Genomic DNA, 26,041 nt, shown 5'->3' on the forward strand with positions numbered 1-26,041 from the left:
AGGAGGAGGTGTCCAGGGAGTGCCATCAGATGAATTACCAGTGTCCACATAGATGAATCCCTTTTTCAAACACTAATTGCACAATTCCCACTCTTCTCAGTCAGGACTTCCCCACTTAATTGCAGTAAATTTGGGTGTTAACTTTTCTTATCTATTTTATTACCATTATCTCACTTGTCATTTCTGAACAGAGGATGGGCAGAGGATGGTCATTTTTCTCTCTTACATTAACCTTGATAGAATCAAAACCAGTCCTTATTTTGCTTTGTACCTGAATATCCCTTGAGACAATTGCAGACTAGTTGCGCAGACCGGGAGTCCTGGTAACAGGAACGTGCAAAAAACCTATTGCTTGTGGGTGCCCCTGGGCACATGCATGGGCGGCAGGGCTCTCCGTTCCGAGGGTCTCCGTAATAGCCGTCCACGCACCTGTCAAAGCAGTCAACACAAAGCGGCAGGAATCGTCAAGTGCTCCTTCCAGTTCCTGCAGGTGAATTGGTTTATAGGTATGTATAATTAATTTAACACTCCAGGTCATTGTAATGCTATCCCCATTGATTGGTACACGTATATCCAACTTCAAAGGTGTTCTAAAATGGAAAATTAGAGCTGCATTCCCAAAACTTGGAGCAGAAAGCAAAAAACACAGTTTCTTTTCAAGGAATGTTTCTGAAGACTTCCACCTACTCTGGAACAATTTTAATGATAATATATACAGTCATGGTTTAGCCCCAACCAGCAGTTAAGGTGTTAATTATATGATATATACATATAACATATCACACGTGCTCTGCATAGACAGCTGCCATGTAAAAATTCTGTATATTCACCTATCACCACATTTCCATGCATACTCACAAAGAGTGGTTGGCATGACGTTAGAAAGTCCTGGCACGGGCAAAAGAGGGACGATTCATTCAGAGCACTCACAGAATATTGCATATTTTAGATGTAGCGTATGTATTGAGATCAGCCCTGCTCTGTCTGACCTGTTCTGCCAACCCAGGGTGACGGCTGTTCCGCGGCGGTGGCGGCTGTGCTGCTACCCAGAGAGGTTTTGGAGGCTCCTCGGGGCTCAGCCACCTCCACCACCCTGCCCACCAGTGCCGTCTCCGCATCCCGGCCCCCCGTAGCTCCGCAGCGGCGGCAGCGCCGCGGCTTCTGAAGCATCCTCAGTCTTTGATCTGCTTTTCTATGGCAAAAGGGAACACAATTCTCTATATGTACACGAGCCAGGCTAAAGTCTTGGATATTTGATTATCCTCACCCTGGGGTCTGGAGCTCCTGCAGAGGCACAGGGAAACAATAAGTTCAATCCCCGTTTTCAGTCTATTTGCCACCTACAAGGACAATAGCCAAAGGCTGTATTGTCCAAAAGCATGGCAAGAAAAGCTCAATAGGTTTCATGGGGAAAACTTCTTCAGAGTGAATGACAAGGTACAATCCAGCCAAGCTAAACTAAACAGCTAACAAATTTAATTCTGACGTCCGTGTTGAACTCTGATACTGCTGCCAGTGTGTAGAATAAAAAAGAGGAGCACTGTTTTGGAGCTGGAACACATGGGAAAAGTCATTTGCTGGTCATATGGAAATAACACGAACCAGCAAACAGGGCATGTTTATTTAAGCTCCTCAGAGATAATTGCAGGCATTAAAATGAGTATTCAGCACGAGGTTAGCCTCTTGGCAGTTTAAAAGCTGGCAGGAGTCAGCCTATCTCATATGCAGCGCCCTGCACATGCCTCCAAGCGCATGGTGCTGTGGCACCCACGTCTCAAATGCCTTCTTGCAGGGAGCCCATCGCGATGCCGTCTGTGTGCGGTGCCCGCAGTCCTCCGCAGGCGTTACACGCACCTTTCCACACACACTTGCTGAGCAAATAGTTACCTGGCATTCAGCAGCAAGGCCCAGCTTAATCCTGGGTTTAGGTACGTGTTTCCAGTCAAGGTCATTGATGCGTTCATGGGGATGTAGGTGAGCCTCCAGCTACACATGTGTTTCAGAGAGCACCAGAGCTTGCGAGAGCTTTGCAGTGCTGCCCATCGCCCTACCTTTCACAGCGGCTTCCAGCCGTAAACCCACGGCAGTTCAGGCACGCTCCAGTCACCGGGTCACAAAGCTCTGTGTAGCCGTTACACGGGCAAGGGCGGCAGTGGGGAAAGCCAAAATACCCAGCCAGACACCGGCTGCAGCGCTGACCGTCCACGTCCCGGCGGCAGGAGCACTGGCCCGTCACCTGGTCGCACAGCGTGCTCAGCGAGCCTTGCGGGTGGCACTCGCATGCTGGAAAACACCAAAAGCGAAGTTGAGTCCTGAACGTATTCCCACCGGCCCTGCCCATCGCTGGCACTGCTAGAAGGCAGCGCGAGCGGCAGGCATGGAAAATTCATTATTTGTGGAAACATTTTTTATATTGCTTCACACATAATCACGCTTTCAAAGCCCTAAAAAGTTGGGGTATGCATGAGGAGCCAGATACTGGTACCGGTGCTGGCTGCCAAGTACTCACGGTAGCAGCCGTGGAAGCCGAAGCCGTAGCTGCCTGCAGAGCAGGCGTTGCAGCAGCGTCCCACAACGTTGGCTTTGCACTGGCACTGGCCCCCCAGTTTACTGCAGCTGGCGTTCAGCGACCCTTGGGGATTGCACTGACAGGCTGTCAAAGGGAAAGAAAATCAAAACAGGTTTGGTTATAAAGGAGTGGGACCATGGTTTTACACTTAAAAATATGAAGGAAAGAGCTCGATTATTCTCATCAGGGGTTCAGTAACCACTGAGGGCCATGGCTTGATGGTGATGGTGTATCAGGGCACCAGTGGAAGTCTCGCTGACGGAGCTGCCGCATTCAGGGCACTGCCTTCAGCACATATTTGGGATAGGACAGAAGAGGGCCTAGCAAAACATAGATCCAAAATATCAGGAGATATCCTGAAGTCTAGAAGGGTTTGATGTACGTCTGTGTTTAGCTGCAACACTGGACACGACACAACCTGCAAGCAGGATTTAGGCTGCACCTGTGTATTGTTTGCTGCTTTCTGGGCACCTTGGACTAACTTGTTGAGTGAAGCTGGTCTGCTAACTCCCAGAGGGTGTTTGTCCAGGATGCTCAGATGCCAGCACTAGAAAGCCAAAGTGCCATGCTTCATTGGGAGAATCCCATCACTATGGGAATCAGGCTAATGGGGAGTCAGCACAGCCCAAACTTAAATAAGGGGAGTCTGTGGCTACATAGGCATGACCACATCAAATGATGTGTGAGTGAGGCATTGGTCCTTCTAAAAATAGCCCAAACCAAGCAGATGCTATCAGGTCCATTGGAGGCAAGGATCCCTGCAAGGATCTGGTGACCACAGTTGTCCAAAGAGGCCCCTCCTGTTATTGGAAGTGCAGAGAAGCTCCATTTGTCTGGGCCCAACATCAGGGAAGTCTCCTGAGCCACCAAGCCCAGCTGCCCTTTCTGTGGTGAGTCCAGGAGACTGCCTGGGGCTTCAAACCCCAACTGCCACTGTCCTCTTGCTGGGACACCACCAAGGTTTTCTTGGTGAATCTATTCCAGCATTTCAGCTTGTCTGCATCATGCCTGGAGTCCTACCAGGGCAAACAGTTGGCCTGCAGCATGCAAAGGGAAGGCTTAAAAACTCCTCTGTCATTTTACAGCAGCCAGAAAAGTAGGAAAGTTACTGCTTTGGCCATCTGGTGAAGCTGCATCTGATTGAAATACTTTCAGAAAACACACAAGCACTGCCATGGTCCTTGGTGTGATGGTCATCAGGTGTGATGGACTCTGAGAGCCATGCCACCAAAAGGTGTTTGCAGAACACTCAGTGTTCAGCGGGACGTATCCTGCACGTCCATACATACCACATGCTGATCAGCTTCACTTACCTACACCACCACCACCATGGGCTGAGAGCTCTCCGGTCAACAGATCCTACAAACTCAAGTGACAACCAGTAAAAAGAGCTGGCCTTTTGTCCAAAAGAGCTGCCTATGCAAGTTGCTCCTTACCGACGGCACCGTTGTGAATACGGGCTGACATGCTCACTATGAGCCGTGCGCACGCTTCGGGCAGGACGTGAGGTCCGACTTCTGATGCAATTTCAATACAGCGATACTTCTGGTACTCATCTAAATCCTTTTCACTGCATAAGTTCTCCACAGAGCCGATTCTAGGAACAAGTCCAAGCTTTGGCATTAAGAGGGAAAAGAAAATATTTTTGCTTAGAAATACCGAAAACCAGAATTTCCCACATTCTCTTACTGTGCTGTGCATTGCAAGGACAGAGGCCTGGAGCACTGTGTTTCCAAATTTGCTGTTGTGCTGCTCAGTCATCTAAATTCACATTTATTCTGAAGGTCTAGACATTCCCCGAGTTCTTCAAATAAAAGAGACTGTGTATAAAAACCTCAGATTATAATAAGACCTCAGATACACGCTCAGAACTGTTTTTGCTTCCAAGTGGTGCTGTGTTGATGACTCCAAAAGCAGTATTTGGCCAAAGTTTTTTCTTGTATTACCAAGACAGAGAAAAATCAGCTGAAGGTTCTATGTCCAAGTATGGCCAGCCTTGTCAAGTCCAGTTCTACGGAAGTAATTAGAGGAATGGACTTAAACATATTTTTCTCAAGAGAAGGACCCAAAACCAACACCCAGTTCCTGGCTTGGTAGAAACTTGGGAAGTGTCTGGACCCAGTTCCCAGGAAAGTACAGGACTAATTTTACTTTTCCAATGTCATCTTTAAATATAGCCATGATTTTTAAATTAGATTCAGACAAATTATGGAGATTTTAAAAAAACCTAAGTGATGAAGAATATGCATGAATTTATATCCCTAATCGTAGCATCTTGTCAGCATATGTGGAGTGTGCTCATAATAAATGAGCAACAGATAGAGGTACATACTCTGACTATCAACAGGTGCAACAAGTGTGACTTGATGAGCTGTTATGGTATTGCTCCATAAGAATGGAAACAGATACAGTTCTGTCTTTCCATGCAGAAACGTGCAAACACAGTGCCAATGGAGGTAAGCAGAGCCCCACTTCCCTGAATTTCTATTAAAACAGACTACAACTGATTAAAAAATTTTTTTTTAGTAAGTCTGTGTAAAAAAAAAAATCACACTGGTATAAATACAGCCTGAAGGGAATTGTGACAGAACTACTCACTGAGTCAATCAAGATGAACGATTTCGCCTTTGGGTCAGAGGCGGAGGGCTGAGAAAAATACACATCGACAAAATATTCTGTTGCGGGCTCCAGGCAGACTGGGGTTTGCAGAAGCGCAATCCTGCTCAGCAGAAATAAAGCACAGGTATAGCCAGGAGTCAGGACAAGGCAAGTCCACTGGATGCTGTGAGCGCTCCCGCCGCTCTGTGCCTGCAGCCCCAAGCAAGCCGCTGCTGTGGGGAGCACGCCCTGCCCCGCTGCTTTGGGAAAGCTGCATGACTTCTGCCTGGATGATTCACCAAGCACAACTTAAACCTGGTGAGATTAAACTGAAAATGGCAGGTTTTACTACTTCAAGCAAAGGAGTCTGCAGCTCACTGTTCATATTTGTCCTTTCCTGTCCCTGTTTGATCAAGACTTCGGTCTCGTCCTCTTGGCTTTTCTCTATTCTTTCCATAGGTCCAAGCTGAAGAGCTGGTTTTGAAAATAGGCTAGGACAGTGACTTTAGGACAATATTTCCTTTCTATACTGAAATAGCTGCAGTTGGGTCTTTGCCAAAGCAACGACTAACCCCAGCAGGATCTCAAGCTGCTCTGCTGGCTTGGGCAAACCTTTGCCCGGTCTGAGGATTGACGCATCACACCCTTCCTTAGAGCCTACGTGGTATTGTGGTGTGACAGCAACAGGAAAGGCCACACATGTGTTTCTAATATTCCCACTTTCCCACACATTTATCACTCTGCAGTGCTTCAGTAAAAGATTTGTACACAAAAAATCTACAGGCGAGAGAATGGGAATCGTCAGACCTCTTTGTAGCTGGGAGAGACAACGCATGTGGCTCCTGTGAAAGGCCCTTGTTTTTGCAGTGTTGATTTGACAAAATACCAGCGGGCTGGACGGCCACACTTGCTAGCCAGTCTTCCAAGGACTATAAACAAAGAACAAAAATTACGGTCATTTTTCATATCTGAAAACCCCATTTTCTCTTTGCCAGGCTTAGCAAAAGCCAACTGAATGATTTCACACTGCAGTGACAAAACAGATTTTCTCTTTGTTCTTTACAGGACTAAAAACCCATAATGTTATTTGTGGAAAATGCATTGTATTTGCAATGGTTAATTGAAGAGCACAGACGGAAATGGGATCTCAGCTGGTGCAAATGGAAACAGTTCTGTTAAAGTCATTGGAGTCGTTTCCTTTCTTAGCACAGTGTTGTCCCAGAGATATCCTTCATTACCTGTCTCCTCTCACATCTCGTAAGGAATAACAAACATGAAAGACTTTGTAACAAAAGTCTTTAAAATTCAACTGTTTAATCTAACCCTTCGAAGGAAAAAGCTACATCAAACCAGCCCACTGCAAAATTGTTCTCACGTTTTAAGACACTGGGAGTTTTGTTTGCCTCAGAATGACAGTAGGAGAACAGAATACAATAGACAGAAGGAGGATCTCGAGTGGTGAGAATGTCCCAGGGAGCTGCAAAGAGAAAGAGCAAGGCATGTACAAATACTGGTACCAACAAAACACTTGCCTGTGTTTTTGAAGACATGGGTGCGGACTTGGGTTTAACCAGATTTGGGTTAACGGATTTCCCTAGACATGTCTTCATCACTGAGAAATTTTTTCCAGGCAAAAAATAATATTTTGGCTTTTTTCCTACAGTTTTCACACATCTCAGAGCCCAGCTGGAGCAGCAGGGAAGCTGGACATCTGAAAAAGCCCTGGATAAATACCTTCTCCGATCACTCCTGCCTGCGCACATTTTCCTGCCCAGAAAATCCCAGCAAGGAATACAGGATGCCCATCTAAAAGGAGATGCATTTTGCATGTGTCTGATTTGTGAACAAAAGTCCAATCCAAGCCAAGGTACCAGAAGAGAAACACCAGCAGATGAAATCTTGGCCCATGCTTAGAAAACAGATGTGATGCTGATTTTTCAGATATGAGTGGAAAGAGTTAAGGGGATCAGTGGAAGGCATGCTGCTCTGTTGATAAGGACAAAAAGGCAAGCGATTTTAAATTCAAAAATAAAGAGTGCGACAAGTTGCTGTGTCCTGTTATTGACAAAATAGATCCTGCATCTATCACAACATCATAAGACACACAAGACATCACAAGTACCTCAGGCTCATAACGAATTGAGATATCAAAGTCCATAGCAAAGGGAACGTCGTTGATGGCAAATCTCAGCCCAGCTCCACTGGGAACGCGGGCGAAGCCGGGTCCCGTCCATGTGACAGACCGGCCGGCGCGGGGCTGCCTGAAAACCACCGACACAGGCGAGTCCTGTCCAAACTGCACTGCACCCTGCAAAGACATACTGACATTTCCAACAACACACAGAGTCAAATTACAACCCCCCCCCCCCAAAACTCCGAAAAAGAAAGGAAGTATTTTTGCTGTATTATTTACTTATTTCAGCCATCAGCCAGCCTCATTTTCTGAACACGCTTGCAATCGACACTGTAAGAACTCTCCCAAATGTAGGATGTTTAGGGTCACATATAGAGAAAACTTTCCTCCAGCTTTGCAACAACAGCAACAAGAAGGACTAGAATAATCCATCCATCTCTGTATATTGGGCATCTCCAGGCATTCACATTGCAAACCTTAAACAGATTATGCTTGATTTCATACACGGCTGGACTTTTCATTATAAGCTGAATAAATAAATTTCAATACTTACAATGACAAAGCTGACAGCATTTAAATGCAGTAGGTACCATGTAACGTCTAGCTACACTTAGAGGTTGGAAATGTCTTGTGAGCAAAACAAAAAAAAGGATTTTACCTTTCATGGGCACTCTTCCCTTCTAAACAATTCATTGAACCTGAGCCTACAATGGCACTAGACATAGCAGAGCAAACCTGTTGATGTGAGTTATAAAATGTCCAGCCCAGCTGCGTACCAAAAAACCTGACTTCATTTGTGTCAGGATTGTAATGTCTAAGACTGTGAATCCCACGTGCTCAGACATTTCCTTACCCTCTCGCAAAGTGAAACTTTAGTATTTGGTGTAACCTTAAGTAACTGTTAAAGTACGAATATACCTGCTCCAGTCCAGATTTTCTTACACTTCGTTTCTTGCTCCTGTTTAACACAATCTTTCCATTTTCAATCGTGAACTCATAGCCTTGCTTCTGGAAGTAGATGTCACACCTTGGAAGAGTGCTTGCTTTAACCTATGAATTAGAAGTAGAGGGGACAGCACTGTCTCAACAGTGTTGAAGAGTAGGTAAGCAGCTAAATGAAAATCCACGTTCTTAAAAGAAGCTCTATTCTCTGTGGGGTGAAACTCTAAACCATGTCCCAGCAGCTGCTGGAAATCCTTTTCCCTCACCCTCTTACAATTAACTTGCACTTCCTCTTAAGCTATGTCCCAGACATCTGTTTTCCATTTAATTGTTGGACTGTAGGATGATTACTGGTTGTGATTATAGCTAAATATTTGCGGATGTGACCTGCAAATAAACATTTTTTTATTATTCCTTCTCGATAGCTTCTGGACAACACATCGGAGAAGAAATACTAGTAAAAACGTAGGCAGCGGAAGGAATGCATTCCAGGCTTGTACTCTGCATGGGAAACAACTACCCCCATTTTGAGGAAAAAAAAAAAAAGTAATTTTTCTAAAAACATTACAGATGGATGCCAAATTCTTGAGGAAATTGGGCTACAATCAGTGCCATTACATAAGGCAGCAGGAATGACTCCAATGGAGCTGAGAGGAATTTGATTCTTCCCTTGTTGGAGATTCCCAGAAATATCACAGTTTGTGATAGCTTGTTGGCAACTCAAACACTTTCCTCTAATTTAAATAATTAAATTAATTTCTCTAATTCATGCTAGACCAGCCCACACTTGAGGAGCAGCAAGGACAGCTTTGCAGGTCACACCACGCTGTAGCGACTGTCCCTTGGTAACAGCCGCCATCACGGGACAGTCACGTCCCTGAAGAACGAGGCTGAACTGAGGGTGGTCAAGGGACTTGCTTTGTGTCTTCCTGCTGAAGAGCCGCTCCAGCTGCTCCCTGAGCCAGGGCTCCTCTCCTCGGCCTCCTTCGCCACCGCTGCGCGGATCCCCTCTCAGTATGACACCTAAAAAGCCAACTACGTACCAAGGGCGCAGAGCCAGAAAGAGGCTTTGCACGCTCAGCTTCATAAATATAATAGTCCAGGGGTAAAAAGAAGTAGCCTGGGGCTGGCTCGTCACACCGGCGGCTCACGACGTTGGGAAGACACTTGCACTGACCGTCCCTTGGTGAGCACCTAGGGTAAGAGTTGGTAAAGGGAGGACGTCAGAGTGCGGCATGGCCGGGTCCTCGCAGCACAAGAGCAGCTCAGCTCCGCCCTTGTTTCGGTTTTGCTTCATTTCTTCCGCTGTTGGATCGTCTCCCCTATTAAACTCCTTCCTACCACCCACCCCTTCTGTTTCCTCCTTCCGACGCTGGATTTATTCAATGCTACTTTTTCACCGCTTAGGAGGCCTGACATGCTTTGTTCTTCTCCACCCATTCCACACCTGAAGCACAAATCCTGTTGTTTCCTGACATCCGTTACTATCTATTCCCGTATCCACTTCTTGTATCTGTTCCTATATCTATTACTGTACCTATCACTATTCTTAAGTATCTATAACCCGTACTTTTAGAGGCAGGACATGAGATCAGAACAACTTTTGATTTGATGTGATATGGTAATTTTCATATACTTACACTTTTATTTAACACATCAGATGATTGTTAGCTTTGATTTACCTGCTCACAAGAAGCTGCTCTAAGGCAACAGACTATGCGCTCTGATGTCTGAAGTCTAACAGTGGCAGTGAAGACCCCTGCTCAACAAACACCTGAAGGAACCCAGCTGAAACCAAGCTTGCTTCTGAAATTATATCTTTTGAATAAGAGCCAGTATGACAGGAAATAAAAAAAGATATTCCCAGCTTTTAAAGTAGATGTACAAAACTAAGTTAAAAATGTAATCTCTAACTTACTTGTAATTTCTATTAACACTGGGGCCTCTGGTTCTCTCAAACCATGCAGTTTATATTTTATGTTAAACAAATCTTGACTCAAGCTTATTCAAAGTTGACTTCAAAGGAAAAAAGTAAATCCCCTTTAAGATCACAAATAAATTTTCAAGATCCCAATATGACTTCACACTGTTTGTATGTGATGAAATTACATCTACAGTCTATTTTCCCACTTGTACTGAGACTTTATTAACCTAATTAGAAAGTGTAGCCTAAGAGTTTATAAAAGTTAAAATCAAGAAAAAACTTGAAGAACATGAACTTACAAATTATTCTGGGATCCACCAATGTCACAGTCACATGGAGAACAGCCATACAAGCTGTTGCCAAGACCCCAGTATCCTACCTGGGATAAAAAGAAAGTGAAAGATTTTTTTACGGCAAATATTTAAGTATGTAAAGCACAACAGAACTTATTGGCCTGGATGAACGATGCTCTGGAGCACTCCTGGGCTACTTGCCTGTGCTTGGCCATGTGAGATTGCTTCTCTTACCAGATTGCATAGGTGCTCAGTCACTGCAAGAATAGCCAGATGTTTACCCATTTGTGCGAGCAAGTTGCTCTGGAAATGGCAAAGATGGTCTGAGAACAGGATTTTGCATTTCCTTTCTCTCCCGTGAGTGCTCCTCCTAGTGCAATTCGATTGCACAAAGGTTTGCAAGCAGTAAAAAAGAACCAGACGTGTCAATGCAAAATGGCAGCATACAGCTGTAAAATTATTTTGAATTTTGACTAATTGTTTACTTTTCTGGCAGTGAGAAGGCGGGAGATGGGACTGCGAAAACCGCGTGTGGAAGTAATAGCAAAAACTGAGTACGTACGAGGCATTTTTCACAGCGTCGCCCGGTGGCAAACCGCTGGCAGAGGCACTCTCCGGTGGCAGGATCACAGATGGAGAAAGGCAAACTGCCGGAGGGATCGCAGTTGCAGGCTGCAGGGAGAGAAGCGTGCGGTTACCTCTGCGGGCCCCACTCAGGGCAGCAGGACTGGCGTTTGCTTTAGATGTGGCATCATTTAGACTGGATATTAGGAAAAAATTCATTGCTGAGAGAGTGGTCAAGCATTGGAACAGGCTGCCCAGGGAGGTGGTGGAGTCACCATCACTGGAAGTGTTCAAAAGTCGTGTGGACGTTGCGCTTTGGGACATGGTTTAGTGGGCATGGTGGTGATGGGTTGGTGGTTGGACTTGATGATCTTAAAGGTCTTTTCCAACCTTAGTGATTCTGTCATTCTGTGATCAGCCGTGACAGGCAGTCTCCGTCCTCCGGGCAGATGCTCTGCAGCTGGAGAAGCCCTGGCACCCTGCTGCCCTCGGACTGCCCTCAGGGAACGGACCGTCTCCCCAGCAGGGACCCTCTCCGGGGCGAGCAGTGGCACCGGCAGAAGCCCGTGTGGCGCCTTGCCGTGTGCTGTGTGCTGATCCGCTCCGCACGGCCCTGGCGCGTGGCCGAGTACCGTGCTGTGGGCATAAGGCGCTCACAAACGCACCGAGTGCCTGGGTCGGGGCGGGATGTGTTTCTCAGCGAAAGGAAACATGAGGAACATCTGGCTGGAAGCTCTCACGGCGAGGCAGCCGCTCCTGCCCTCTCGACGCTGCACCATGTATTTCGGAGTCTGCATACCCCTAACAGCGATTCCTGGGATCCCTTCTACCGCTTTTCTTTCACCCTGGTGCCAGTTTTGATGCTAAAATGCTTTTCATGTGTTTTAATCTCCCTTTTTAATTAGATTGCATGTTTAACAATGCTTCTATTAACAACAGCCTGACCCATTATAACATACTATGTATTCTGCAAGTGATTTTGCATCTTTTCCATCTCAGAGGCTGCACGAGGTACATTAAACTACATTGACATTAATTTATAGTAGGCAACTGGGTATTTTGTGAAGCAGGTAGTATCTGTGCATCAGTGTGTGCATCTGTGCGTTCAACTACCTCCATCTCCTAAAAGTCCTTTGGAAAGAAGAACAAAAGGTGTGGTTTACATACGCTGGCAGCCCAGAGGGTCACTGCCGCTCAGCCCGTAGTAGTTCGCCCTGCACTTGTCACAGTGGGCACCCTCCACGTTCTCCTTGCAAGGGCACCGGCCCGCAACCGTTCCCAGAGCAGGATCTGTGTGGCTCTCGCACTCGCCGTTGTGCAACGTACCTTCTGGGTCGCAGGTGCAGGCTACAGGCATGGCCAGAGAGACATATAAAAAAAAGCACATTTAGATATAAGCATGAAAACACAGTTACAGAGCTGCAAGCAGGCACAAATTCAGGATTCTGTTAAAGATTAGAGACGTTCATCCATGCTCGCTGTGTTGGATGCTTTACAGTTAATGCACAGCTGCTGTTTAAGAAACATTATGAGAGTGTTTCCAAGTGTTTCCTCCACTTTGTCTCTGGAGGAGAGTTACAGTCTTCACTTTAGTAGAACTGTACCCTTTGCTTTGGGTAGAAATAGGCATTACTCATTCACTCCCTACCCTCTCCAGAGTACCTGGGGAGGAGTGGGCCCTGTAACTATAAAGTGTAACTTCTGGGGATGCTCTCATGAAATCTGTAGGGTTGCAGAGGGGTACCAAGTGTGAGCAACCTCCCCAGAGCTGGTCTGAGTTGGCCATAGCTGAATTATTTACTGGAAGCAATGGATTCAGCAGGGGACACTGCCTTCATGACGCACCCCATTTTTTCCTATGGCACTACCCATTTCTCAGAGCAGAGCTAACAACTACCACACCACTTCCCTGGATAATCTCCCCTTGGCTCCTTGAGGATGTGTCATGCCAACCAATTACTATGATTAAATTATACTCAGAGCATTCTTCCCATCCTGTGTTAATGCTGACTTTAGCTCATCTTTCAGAAGAAGGGCTTTCATGCCTGAAAGCTTATTTTTCTTATATATGGCAGGTATCTAGCAAAAGTTACTGCTGTGTGCTGGTTTTGGCTGGGATACAGTCAATTTTCTTCACAGAAGCTAGTATGAGGCTCTGTTTTGGATTTGGGATGCAAATAATGTTGATAAGGTGCAGATGTTTTGAGTTGTTGCTGAGGAGTCAAGGACAGTCCAGCTTCTCATGCTGGGCTGCCAGCGAGCAGGCTGGGGGTGCATGGGGAGCTGGGAGGGGACACAGCCGGGACAGCTGACCCAGGCTGGCCAAAGGGACATTCCATACCATACAACGTCATGCTCAGTATAGAAAGCTGGGGGAAGAAGAAGGAAGGGGGGGGACGTTCGGAGTTACAGCATTTTGTCTTCCCAAGTAACCATTATGTGACGGAGCCCTGCTTCCCTGGAGGTGGCTGAACACCCGCCTGCCCATGGGGAGTGGTGAATGAATTCCTTGTTCTGCTTTGCTTGCGTGCGCAGCTTTTGTCTTACCTATTCAACTGCCTTTATCTAAACACACAAGTTTTCCCACTTTTACTCTGCTGATTCTCTCCCCCGTCCCACCACCACGGGGTGAGCGAGCGGCTGTGTGTGGCTTGGTTGTCGGCTGGGGTTAAACCCCGATGGTCCTTTCTTGGTGCCATCATTTTGCATCTCCCCTGTAACGCCTGACTATCACGGAACCAACAGCACTACTACTATGCATATTTATACTCATGTTGTTCAAGAAAGATGACAGGTCTGCTGGATTATATATAATTATATATATAGTCTGCTACTTTATAAGGTACTTCGGATGTTGTAGGTTTGGTAACATTTTTACAACCCTATGATCATTTAAGCATGGGGGTGCCATAGGGCTCAGAGCAAAGAGAACCAGAACCACCCTCTTTTGAGTCATTCTTACAGACGCTAAAGCAGCAAAGCTTACGGAGGCATGCATGAGGATCCGAGACGACTTTGAGTGGATCCCGGTAAAAGAAACGTTTACACTGGTCACAGTGTTGCCCCGTGGTGTTGTCCTGACAGTCCTCACAAACACCACCGCTGACCCCACCGCTGGCCTGGTACACGGCCATGTCAAAGTGGCATCTGCCAGAGTGGCCGTTGCAGTTGCACCCTGAAACCAAAACAAACAGTGGGATATTTTGCACTACAGTTCCTATTATTGTGGTCTTGCCACCATTGCTGTCTACTGTTAACACGGGGGTTACTTGTTACTCATATGATTTCAGCGCCCCAGCAAGATTATAGCTTCCCAGGCTTTGTGCCTTACAGGTGGGGGGAAACGCTGGACACTTAGGACAGAATTGGGTCCTACAGCTGGAAACGGAGCCATGCAGGTGAGTGTGCCTGATACACAGTGGGGAACACTGCTCCACTGAAGAAAGCTCTAGCTGAGTATTTGTTACAGATCCTAATATATCATTCTTTTATATCCTACGTTACGCATTATTGTGGAAATAAATAATTTAGCCTTGTCTAAATTCTTCTTTCATTCACAAGAAACACCCTATGCAAACCAATGAATGATCTTTCTTGCATTAGTTGCTTTTTCCTCTCTTTATTGTTTGGTTTTTTTTTTAAATGAAAAATAGGAACATGAAACATGTCTCCATATAGAACCATAGAATAGTTGTGGTTGGAAGGGGCCTTTAAAGGTCATCTAGTCCAACCCCCCTGCCATGAGCAGGGACATCTTCAACTAGACAAGGTTGCTCAGAGCCCCGTCCCACCTGACCTTGAATGTTTCCAGGGATGGGGCATCTATCACCTCTCTGGGCAATCTGGGCCAGTGTTTCACCACCCTCGTTGTAGAAGATTTCTTCCTTATATCTAGTCTAAATCTACCCTCTTTTATTTTAAAACCATTACCCCTTGTCCTATCGCAACAGGCCCTGCTAGAAAGTCTGTCCCCATCTTTCTTACAAGCCCCCTGGAAGTACTGGAAGGCTGCAGTAAGGTCTCCCTGGAGCCTTCTCTTCTCCAGGCTGAACAACCCCAACTCTCTCAGCCTGTCCTCATAGGAGAGGGGTTCCAGGCCTCTGGTTATTTTGGTGGCCTCCTCTGGACCCGCTCCAACAGGTCCATGTCTTCCCTGTGCTGAGGGCTCCCGAGCTGGATGCAGGACTCCAGGTGGGGTCTCACCAGAGTGGAGTAGAGGGGCAGAATCACCTCTTGTAGGGCAACACAGCAACGATGGGTACAGGAATCCATCTGTTTTTCTAGATGAGGTATGAAAAAGTCTCCCTCCCAGAGACACCGCCGTACCATTACGCATTGCACCAGGACCCTGCTACACCCACCCCCCAGCTATTGAAAAGGAAAATAATTTGTTTGAGTTACGTTTGCAAGCATTATCTTGTGCCCCTTCAGCTGGCCTCCAGGGAGCATCATTGTAGAAATCTTTACATCTTTCACAAGACAAACCTTCGGTGTTATGGTGGCAGATACATCTCCCATGGACCTGCAATGTTGTGAGAAGAGAGAGGAGGTGAGGTAACGTGAGAGGGGAAGAGGTATCTGCTCGAGGTATGCCAGCCAGACCAGGAAAATTCAAAGCTCTTTGGCTCCCTCAGCTGACATAATTCTCAGTTATTTGAGTAAAAGGTCTGGAGAATACCTGCAAACTTTAACCAAATAGTTTTAAAGCCACTGAGCAACATTTAAAAAAAAAAAATACTTCTAGAGATATCAAAGGACACTTCAACTTTTAAAATTCTATCTCCCTCTCCCTACATGTCTCTATATTGAGATACATATTTTCCAGGGGAAAAACCTCTTGTTCCCAGAAGGAAAGAATTCGGCATCATGCTCCTGAATTTTTTAATAATTCATTTTTCATGGGTTAACTTTGCATTATCAGCTATCCTTTGTGCTAATGCCTTCTCTCCTGCCGTGGAGCCCCCGAGTCCAGCTGGAGCATGGAATGCACCCAACAAGGGGCCGTTCAAGTCTGCACACACCACAGGCTACTTACTGCATTACATTTGCACCATTACAGCTCTGGTATTTTGCTGCTATTTTCAGCATGTCTTGTCCCAGTTGCTTTTGAAACACCGTACTACTGCCAACAAAGAGATGGCTTCTGAGCAATCCAGCCCAGGGTTTTAAAGGAAGAAGCTGTATTGAAACATTTTACAACTTGGAGCTACAAGTGATCAATCCAACGGTCTTCAGAGAACTTCCTTCTTCTCCTTCCCTCCCTTTCTCCCTCCATCCATCTCTTCCTTCTCTGCACCAGGTAGGGACTACCCTTGTTGGAGACAGCATTAACAACGCACCATCCCAGACTGATGGAAAACATCTCCCCGCAGATTCTGCACGGGATCACACTGGCTGGCGTGGCCATTGCAAAAGCAGCTGCCCCGCACAACCATCTCATAGACAGCGTAGTAGTACTTCTCGAGGGGATCACTGTGCCTTCTTCCAAGCAGCGCATCCCCAAGGGTGTGGAGTTTAGTAAAATTGATCCTTAAGTTTGTCAATGTAATGAGCTCTGGAAGGAAAGAAGAGAAATCAAGAGTCCAAGTTCACTCAAATACGAACAGTATGAAATCTTCAGCTTGGATCAGTCATCCAAGAATTCCCCCATACTGAAGAAATAGTGAAAATGATCTGATATTGGCCGAGACCAATACCCCATACAGTGCTAGGGCACAGACCCACTCCTGGCACACAGCTGCGTAAGCGTTAGCACCCTCCTTGGTATGGCTCTGGCTGGGGCCAGCCTGCATTTTCCCAGTCAATGTCTTCAGGTTCAGGTACAGCTGTGGGACTGCTCCCAAAAGGCAGTGTGGACTGGGCCACCTGATCTCAGAAGGAAAGATAGTTCAGCTGCATGCATGAGCTCTGCAGAGCTGGGCCATTTGCCCTCAGGGCTAGAGAACAAAATTGGCCCATTTTATTTATTAATACAGATGTTTCCCTATGAACTTTTGGTACCTAATTTTCAACATCATTGACTTACACCAGCTGAGCTTTTCATCCTTTCAGTGTACAAAGCAAGCAACACTAGCAAAGTATCTCTGGAGAAAACCTGTACTGTCCATACCTTGGATATATGGCACATACGGATTTTCTATTTCAAAGCTGGGATCCAAAGCTTTTAAAACAACCTGCAAAACAAATTAACAGAGTTCTATAGATCACTGAAGCTATTCTTTTTGGATATAAAGTCTGTTACCTGAGACCCATTAGTTACTAATACCACTGTACTGATCTCATAAAAAAAACACCACAAGGCTGTGGCCCTGATTCAGCTAGTCCTCTCACCCTTCCAACCTGGCCTTGGCTGAGCAAGGCAAAAAGACCTTTTGGTGGATTGATGTGCCAGGAGGAAGGAAAAGGAAAAGCAGTGCCCTAGAATGACATAGGGATGGGACCAGGACCTACCAAAGGGATCAAAGGACAGACCCCTGCCTTTAGCAGTAGAGGCTGATGGAGAGTCAAGATCTTTTATAAGGGGGAGTTCCATGTGAATTTGGAAATCAGGAAAAAGGGGTAGAAGGTTTTGTACAAGCTGTTTTATGAGTTATTTGGAGGTGAAACTGAGGGTAAATTCCCTCTCACTTCAGTGAAGTCAAAAGCACTTCACATCTCAGAAACTATATAAGTGGATCTGATGGATACAGACAAGAGACCCTCAGCTCCAGAACACTAGCCACGTATGACCTGAACTCATACAAACACAGACACCTGGCAATACCTCGCCTTCAGTGGATGGTTCGATGTCTGAATATCTTGAATCACAAATGACGTCTCCCACACTTTTAGCTGGACCAGAAGAGATGTTGGGAAAAGAAGCTGCACAGTCCTGTGCAAAATATCTAAATGCTTTCCAGGTCTGACCAAAGTCGGTGGAGCGCTCAACCAGCATTGCTGCAGGACGAAATGTCTGCAAGAAATGTTACTTCAAGAATTCCTTAACCAGGTATTGATAAGACATCTCAGGGGTTGTTCTATTGACATTCCTACTTGGGAGATGCCAACAGTTGCCAATTAAAGTTCTGTGTTTGGGAGCTTGCAGGCTCCCTACAGGGCTGCTGTGCTGGTTACACGATTCTCTGAAAAAGCCAGATTCCTCATCCGAGCACTCTCAGCAAAAGGGAAGGGCAACCTTCCACATAGATATAACATTACTTTCCAAGTAAGGAAGTTTACCATAACAGTGTAGGAATTTTGTAGAAAAAAAAAAATTGTAACCATCTGGATTATAATGGATATGCATAAGAAGATTGAACTAAACTTGAAAGAGCAACCTCAGTTCAGAAATGTTCTAAATTTTTAGGGCTTAATTTTGCAATTTAATTTTTTTTTCTGCTTTAATTCTCAGATTTATAGAAAATAGGACCAGCAGGCACATGAATAGGAAGCTATTCAGTCTATCCTCCTCCCCTAAGGCAGGATCAACTATAACTTAACCACACTTGACAGGTGTTTATCTAACCTGTTCTTACAAATCTCTAAAGATGGAGCTTTCACTGCCTCTCTAAGCAATTTATTCCTGTGGTTAAGTAATTAGTGTATAACGTAACATAAAAGCTCTGGTAAAGGATGTACCTTAAAAGTCAGGATAAGATGGCTGAACTGGAATAAAGTTTCTAGGTCCAATCTAATGCTGACATGGTCAACACCTGAAAAGAGAATGGAAATGAGTGAAGAGCACGATGCGCACATTGGAGGGTGTCCTGGTTTCAGCCAGGATAGAGCTGGTTTTCTTCACAGAAGCCAGTGTGAGACTGTTTTGGATTTGGGATGAGAAACTGTTGATAATGTGCTGATGTTTTGGGTTGCTGCTGAGCAGTCAAGGACAGTCCAGCTTCCTGTGCTGGCCTGCCAGCGAGCAGGCTGGGGGTGCACGGGGAGCTGGGAGGGGACACAGCCGGGACAGCTGACCCAGACTGGCCAAAGAGATATTCCCTACCATCCGACGTCATGCCCAGTACATAAACTGGAGTTGGCCGGGGGGCGGAAATCGCTGCTCGGGGACGGGCTGTCGATCGCCGGGTGGTGAGCAATCGCTGTATTGGGCATCACTTGTTCTTGTACATTCCTTTGTCGGTATTATCATTGTTGTTTCCTTCTTTCTTTCTGTCCTATTAAACTGTGTTTATCTCAACCCACAAGGTTTTTTTTTCCTAATTCTCTCCCCCACCCTACTGTGGGAGGGGGAGTGAGCGAGCGGCTGCGTGGTGCTTAGTTGCCGGCTGGGGCTAAACCAGAGATGGCTTTCCTGTGGGGAATTTAAAGATGTCCTTTCCAGTACAGCAGCTCAGCTCTTTAGGGCATCCCCTGTGCACGAACCCAGCGTGCGGCTGGATCGCTCTCAGGGGCAATGCGACGTGCTGCCTTTCAGGCTCTGGCACCGGCAATGCCGCATGTCACTGAGACTGCGGGAGACAGTTAAAAGTCCTATTCAAACCAGTCAGATTGCAAGTGATGGTGATGGTAAGTTCTGGGTTTATGACTTCCTGTATACAGTAAGATTTTTCAAAATCCATCCAAATAGTTTGCTTATTTCTAAGAAAAAAAAATGAAACCAAATAAAAATACGGGGTTTTCTTCATGCTAAACAGATCTGTTAAACCCTTCTATAGTGCCAGACCTGAAGTTTGTCATTAGCAAGAGCTATCACACCAGGCATCTTCCAAAATTGCAACAAGTGTGGAAAAAACCCCCACAATTCACACATTCTCTGTAGAGAGTTGCAGGAGCTCAGCTGATGTCCCCATTGTTCCTATCTGCATGCAGCATCCCACAGGGCTCCTGCTGACCAGGCTGTGCATGGGGCCTCATCCCAGAAGAAAGATGGTGAGACCAAGAAAAGATCCTCTCACAGCTGGCCCACAGTTTTATTGACATCGATGTCCAAAACTGGTGACAGTTCATTGCCAAACTCCATGAAAAAACAAGGCTTATGAATTTTAGTTGGATACCCAAAATAGGGGAAACATATTACATTAATTTTTCTATGCCTTACTTTCCAACCAGTCAAATATTTTTTACATATTCACTATATGTCAAGTAGAGTACAGAATCACAGAATCACTAAGGTTGGAAAAGACCTTTAAGATCAAGTCCAACCATCAACCCAACACCACCATGCCCACTAAACCATATCCTGAAGTGCCATGTCTACACGTTTTTTGAACACTTCCAGTGATGGTGACTCCACCGCCTCCCTTGGGCAGCCTGTTCCAAAAGTAGATCCTATTCTTTCTATCAGGCCTTCACAGAGAAGCTGTAAGGATACATACATTGATGTCAGTGAAGAACTACTACAGAGAAGCTTGCGACAAAATTAACATGTGGCAATAAGGGTGTCGATAGTCAAGCTTTGTTTAACTATTTCCTAAAGTATTAGTGCTTTACACTGCAAGCACTATTTTTTTAAAATGGATGTTTGCGTTTTACACACTCTGTCATTACACATCTGTGGGCAAATGTACCTTCTGCCACAAATCACATTCCCCTGAAAAGCAGATAATCTATGAAAAATACATGGCCACCATGTGTAACACAGCACTGCCACGGGTCCTCTGGCCAGCTTTCGGACATATCGTGCTTAAGATTTGTCTGTAGAAAAACAGAATTTCTGAAATCCTACATAGTTACACACAAATAGGTTTAAATCACTCAATGTTACTGAATCAAAGAATGGATGAACTTCTGTCTCATCTCTTCCTGAAGGCAACATGATGAATACTAACTACAGAAATAAATCTCACAGTAACATTTTGCAGTAATATTTTCTCAAAGAAACTTACCATTTTCCGACTGCCACCACTTTTTTTTCCTGTCGGGCTCAAAAGCTGTGATAACATTTTCAACCATGTGACTGTTGTGCTGCATATAGGGATTATATGGGTATCTGGAATCACAGAGAAAGCACTTCTGTTCAGCCTAGAAAAAAAAACGAGCAGGACAAAAGATGAATTTGGTCTCTACTCTAAAGATCCGGTGGATGTACACGTATTTATGCCATTTCAAGATTGGAGCCTGTCATGTTGCTTTGGGTGCCTGTGCTTTTAATCACTCAGGCTTTCATATATAAGGAACAAGCCCAAGAAAATCATCATAGGCACAAACCATGCATACAGCAATTGTTGGCCTCGGTTTGCCCCAGGTATCTATAAACAATACACATTTTCAGTTGTGGAAAGGGGATCTCAGTAAGAGCAGAGAAATAATTTTGTCAAGGTGTCGATACTGGGTTTAGCTGCCAGAGAGTTTGTTTTGCAAGAGTTTCTCGGGAGAAATTAATTTTTTAAAAGTTGAGCTTTTATTCATGTCTCATAAAGGCTGCAGAAACTTTCAGCCAGAGACAGCAGTGAGGAGGTAGAGGGAATACAAGTGAGGACGGGATCTTTCAAGACCTGAAGAAGCCTTGAAGAGGAACATTCACTAAATCATTTATACATATTTTTTCCTCTCTCTTTTGCACATTTTCTAGCAGCTCGGAGACCCAGCAGGAGCAGCAGACATGTGCTGTTGTCTGGGCTGGATCCAGCTACAAGGTGAGTAGGTGGTCTGGGCTGACACCACCACCCCAACCACTGCCAGCACCTTTTGTAGGCATAGGGAAACCAGAAAAGTTTAAAAATGATGCAAAGGAGGAAAACCAGGATGTCAGTGGAAGGGTCTTGTCTGAAAATGTAACAAGTAGAAGACCAAGGTGGTAACGATTAACCAATATCTCAGTGATGAATGAGAGGCTTTTGTCTGCAAAAGGGCTTGGAAAGCGACGGGAAGGAGCTCCTATTTAAGGTGGTAAGAGCGGGGTTGAGTAGGACACATAAGGAGAGGTGACAAGGCTAACATGCCAGGCTGGGAAACGACCCGTGCTGAGCCCTGCGACAAGCCCAAGCAGCGTGCGATGGCGGCCGGCAGCGCCACGGGGAAGCGAACGGCAGCGGCTGCGCCGGGGGACGCCCAGGGTGGGCAGAGGCGGCGGCGCTACGCAGACGGACTCTGCGAGATTTGGGCAGAGCCTGAGCGCGAGGACTCAGGGATAAGCCAAAGCGGAAGGTGATGCCCAAGCCACCTGCCTGGCTGGCAGGGATGCTGGCAGGGAGAAGGGGGGATGACGCAGCACCCCAGAGGGAGCTGGAGGAGGAGGCACAGATTTGGTGCCCTTGGCTGGGAGGCTGGCAGGGATGCTGCTGAAAGCAAAAAGCTGGTGGCAGGAGCTGGGCTGGAAATGACCCAGAAGGGCATGGGTGGACAGGCACCCTGCCTGGAATGGTTTGGACATCTTTGTATTATGAAAACCCCTGGGTGTTATTCACATTTAAATAAACAAAGGGATATAGATTTACAGGTATGGTATAACGCGTATGTTTTAAACATTACGATACATATATATTATATTCAGGCATTCTATACAACACTTGACAAATGTACGAATGTACAATTTAGAAGACGAGACAGAAATACAAAAAATACCCTGCCATCTCATTTCACAAAGCTCTGGTAAGGAGTGCTGAGGTTATCGAAACTTTTGGCAGGACTGTGTACACCCACTCTCTGGTTTATATAGACACATACAATATGACACTCAGTCAACTTATGTTTAAGGCTGCTCCATAAAAATCTTTTTGTGCCCCAAAGGACAAGCATATGCATGTCCACGTAAGGCAAGTCTGGCAGATCCCATTTGCCTCTGAAGTGTGCAGCTTCATACTCTCCCCAATACTCGATCCTCTTTCTTTTCCTTTCAAAACATGTGTAATTAGTAAACCCAATCATAGGGCTAAAAATCTCCTAACCTACATTTAGAAACAATGACACATTAAAGACTGAAAATGATTTGCAGTGCTTCTTTTCAAACACAAAGCAGTTGGAACTCTAATTTTTTTCCAAGCTGAATTTTCAATAAGACATCCCAACCGAGTCCTGGCTCTTGGCAGCTCGCCACGTTGACTAACCCAAACCTTCACAAGTAAGGTTTGCTCTCGTCGTGATGCCTGACACAGGTCATCAGGAGGGGAACTGGGGAGGAAGCACTTGGCTTTGCAAGGTGCAAACTTCCTGGCCTGCCTCCAGCAAAGCATTTGAGAATGTGCTGGTGAGAGAGAAAATCGAGTTGAGTGGGACTTTCTGATATACCCTAAGTGATACACACGTTTAAGGGGAGCTGGTACAGCAATTCACATTGCCAGAGCATAAGCCTCTATCTCTCAGGCTCTGCCAAGCAGCAGAATTTGTAGCGCTCGTTCTTTTTGGGAGACAGTCATCAGGGGTCAAGATAAGTTGAAGCAGCATTAAATCACAGGGATTACTGTGGAACAGCTGTTCCTTTTCATGACTCTGTATTTACATAATTCAAAGGATAAGTACAGGCAAGTGAAAATATTAATTTTTTATTGCTCTTTGATCTTCTCTTAAAAAGAGGAAAAAAAAGGCAGTCACCCAGCTAAGGGCCAGAAAGACGATGTCTCTGAGTTGGCTCTTTCTGCCCATCTACCAAGCAGTGCCAAGACTCAGAGCAACAAGGTAGTGCCCAGGACCCACTTGTTCAAACAATGTGGGGAAAAGGTAAAAGGCTGAAGCAAAGGCTCACAGGCTCTTCTGGAAGAGGAAAGAGTAATTTACATTTTGCAGAAAACCATAGTTGCAATGAGTAACTTGGAGTAGCGTTTGGTGCCATCTCAGTATGGCAGAGCTTTGCACTGTAAATGTGTCACAGCATTTTGCCAGAAGGTTATAAACTGCCATTATTTTCAAATGCTTATAAATTAAGCTGTGCTTTATTAACTTCCTCTTCAGCCTACAGCTGGTATTTAGTGAAATTATTTCTATTTGCAACGATTTATTAGCTCAGGGGGGCCAAATCCTCCAGGACATGGGACAGGGGAATTCCTGGTCTGCTCCTGCACACCTGTTGGTCCCTCACGGCCTCCATTGCTGTGGACAAGGAGGAAGAGGGATCCCTCTGATCATCCACGTTTTGGATCTGCCCACCCACCCACCTGGCAAAAGACTGGGCTACACCATTAGATTTTCCCTCTGCCAGAGATGGCTTTCTGCTTTTTTCAACGTTGGTCTAATTTCAGATCAAAAGACATGAGAGGACATGGTGTGAATCACTTAACAGGTTTCCTCAGGTCTCAGCACTGTACAGGAGATGTCCTCCAGCGAAGGCCCGTTGGGGCAGTGCCTACAGCCTGCAGGACCGCACTCCTCCTACTGAGCACTCACGCACGTGCAAACTGTGGTCTTCTCCTCTGAGGCATGAGGAGGAAAAGGACCCGCAGAGCAAAGCCCCTTGAGAAATCCCTGTGCTCATCTGCACCTCGTGGATGTTTCTGCCTCTTGAGAAGCTATGCATCACTGTGGAGGCTGTTTGCTGCCTAACTCTCCATACCTGCTGCAATAAGGCATAGACTTCCGCCAGGCTTATGTTATGTCGTCTGATGATTTTTTCAGACAACTTCAGTAGAAACTTCCTAGTCTGGGCAATTTCCTTTTACAGAGGAGACTATTGTTAGTAAGCAGAGTTCAGTTTATTAAAAAAGACAAAGCAAACCAACCTCTAGGTAGCCTATAATGCAGTACTTCTGAGGACCGTTCATTCCACAGGTTGACGAGGCCGTTAATTGCTTGCTGCGTCCCAGGAGGAGGTCCCCAACGGCCGGGTGGCAGGACCCGGCATCACAGTCATCCTGTGCATGCTGGGGATTTATCAGCGCTGAGCGCAAAAGAAGATCAGAGAGAGATGAAATTGTTTCGTATACCCAGCGGTATTCTCCAGAGAAAATCAGTTACAGCCTAACATCAGCAGAAGACTAAATTATCCTCTGCCTGTACTCCTTTTGTCCTTAATAATATCATTTGGTAGAATCTTGAAGAGCTTTGGTAATGTACACACCTGCTGCAAAATCATTTTATAGCTGCAAAATACAGCTAGCATATTGCAAATCTATGCTAAAACTTAAATTCTCAGCACATTATTGCGCAGTAAACATGCCAATCTGCTACGAGCAATAATTTATTATGCTTCCTACCCTGGCATACCCATAGCCAGCACTCCTGCAGCAGAATTGACTCTGTGAGCAGAGACAGATTTGGATTAATTCTGCTGATTTCTGCTGATTTCCAAGTGATAATGGTGGAACTGAGACCAGGAATAACATCAGGTGTCCCTCAGATGTTCTGATGATTTGCAATGAACCTCCTGGTGTGGTCCCAGAACCCTCAGTTCAGACCCCATGGAGCGGTCATTAATAATTAAACAGAATAATTCAGAATTCTCTAAATAATTACAGGATCTTTTGGTTTATTTTGCCTGAAACAGCTTTAAATATTTTCCCCATTATGTTAAGACTTCCCTTACAGGGCTTGTCCTTTTAAACAAGTTCTGTCCTGAAACCCTGAGCAGGAATGGGTACCTTGGAGGCTTTATCTGTTCAGCTTTACGTGGCTCAACTTGTTATAAAAAGTGCAGTTACGAAAAATACAATCAATACATGAAGATCCCACAGAACACCAGAAGCAATAATGCAGTTACAGCAGTAAATATACAGTACTTTACAGCCAGGTTTCAGTCTATGACTCAGGCTGTACCTCGGATGATGAGTGAAGCTTGACTCTTTAGGTATAAAGCCATGCATACGTCTGGTTAGCCTGTCCTTTATTTATCCAGAGCCACGATACTGGCTGTCAGTAGATAATGATTACCCCTTTCAGGACCTGATTCAGACTCAATTACAACAGTTACTCAATTATTCAATTAGCTTTTCTTTGTGTTTAAAGGTTTCATATCACTCATAGCTCCTAGGCAGGAGAGTGGGGAACAAGGACTCACTGCCATATGTGTCTTCATAGTGTACATAAAAGAAGCACTCTAACAAAATCCTGGAGAGCTACGTAAATCACATGGTAATATTTCAAAATTGGCCTGAATAACTGTAACATCTGTACTTACTGAGGTGTAACAGGATGGCCAGCCCCAGCCTCAT

At 45.5% G+C, this 26,041-nt stretch overlaps 1 protein-coding gene across 1 annotated transcript in view; it reads right to left on the reverse strand.

Annotated features, from left to right (window-relative positions):
* LAMB4 (laminin subunit beta 4) overlaps positions 1–26,041 on the reverse strand; it is a gene marked incomplete at both ends in the record, with an annotated part of 43,194 nt that extends 17,153 nt beyond the window's left edge. The window contains 21 exons of the mRNA XM_081998355.1: positions 272–429; positions 2,052–2,283; positions 2,510–2,653; positions 4,006–4,183; positions 5,168–5,288; positions 5,975–6,096; positions 7,290–7,475; positions 8,220–8,351; positions 9,287–9,437; positions 10,467–10,546; positions 11,023–11,132; positions 12,192–12,371; positions 14,011–14,199; positions 15,426–15,546; positions 16,364–16,578; positions 17,134–17,197; positions 17,788–17,976; positions 18,642–18,715; positions 20,849–20,984; positions 24,614–24,771; positions 26,008–26,041. Coding sequence (XP_081854481.1) covers positions 272–429; positions 2,052–2,283; positions 2,510–2,653; positions 4,006–4,183; positions 5,168–5,288; positions 5,975–6,096; positions 7,290–7,475; positions 8,220–8,351; positions 9,287–9,437; positions 10,467–10,546; positions 11,023–11,132; positions 12,192–12,371; positions 14,011–14,199; positions 15,426–15,546; positions 16,364–16,578; positions 17,134–17,197; positions 17,788–17,976; positions 18,642–18,715; positions 20,849–20,984; positions 24,614–24,771; positions 26,008–26,041 — 2,974 coding nt within the window. The remainder of the gene's footprint in view (positions 1–271; positions 430–2,051; positions 2,284–2,509; positions 2,654–4,005; positions 4,184–5,167; positions 5,289–5,974; positions 6,097–7,289; positions 7,476–8,219; positions 8,352–9,286; positions 9,438–10,466; positions 10,547–11,022; positions 11,133–12,191; positions 12,372–14,010; positions 14,200–15,425; positions 15,547–16,363; positions 16,579–17,133; positions 17,198–17,787; positions 17,977–18,641; positions 18,716–20,848; positions 20,985–24,613; positions 24,772–26,007) is intronic.

The sequence above is a fragment of the Phaethon aethereus genome (genome assembly GCF_964289735.1).
Source record: "Phaethon aethereus genome assembly, chromosome: 1".
In the NCBI taxonomy this organism is placed as follows: Eukaryota; Metazoa; Chordata; class Aves; order Phaethontiformes; family Phaethontidae; genus Phaethon; species Phaethon aethereus.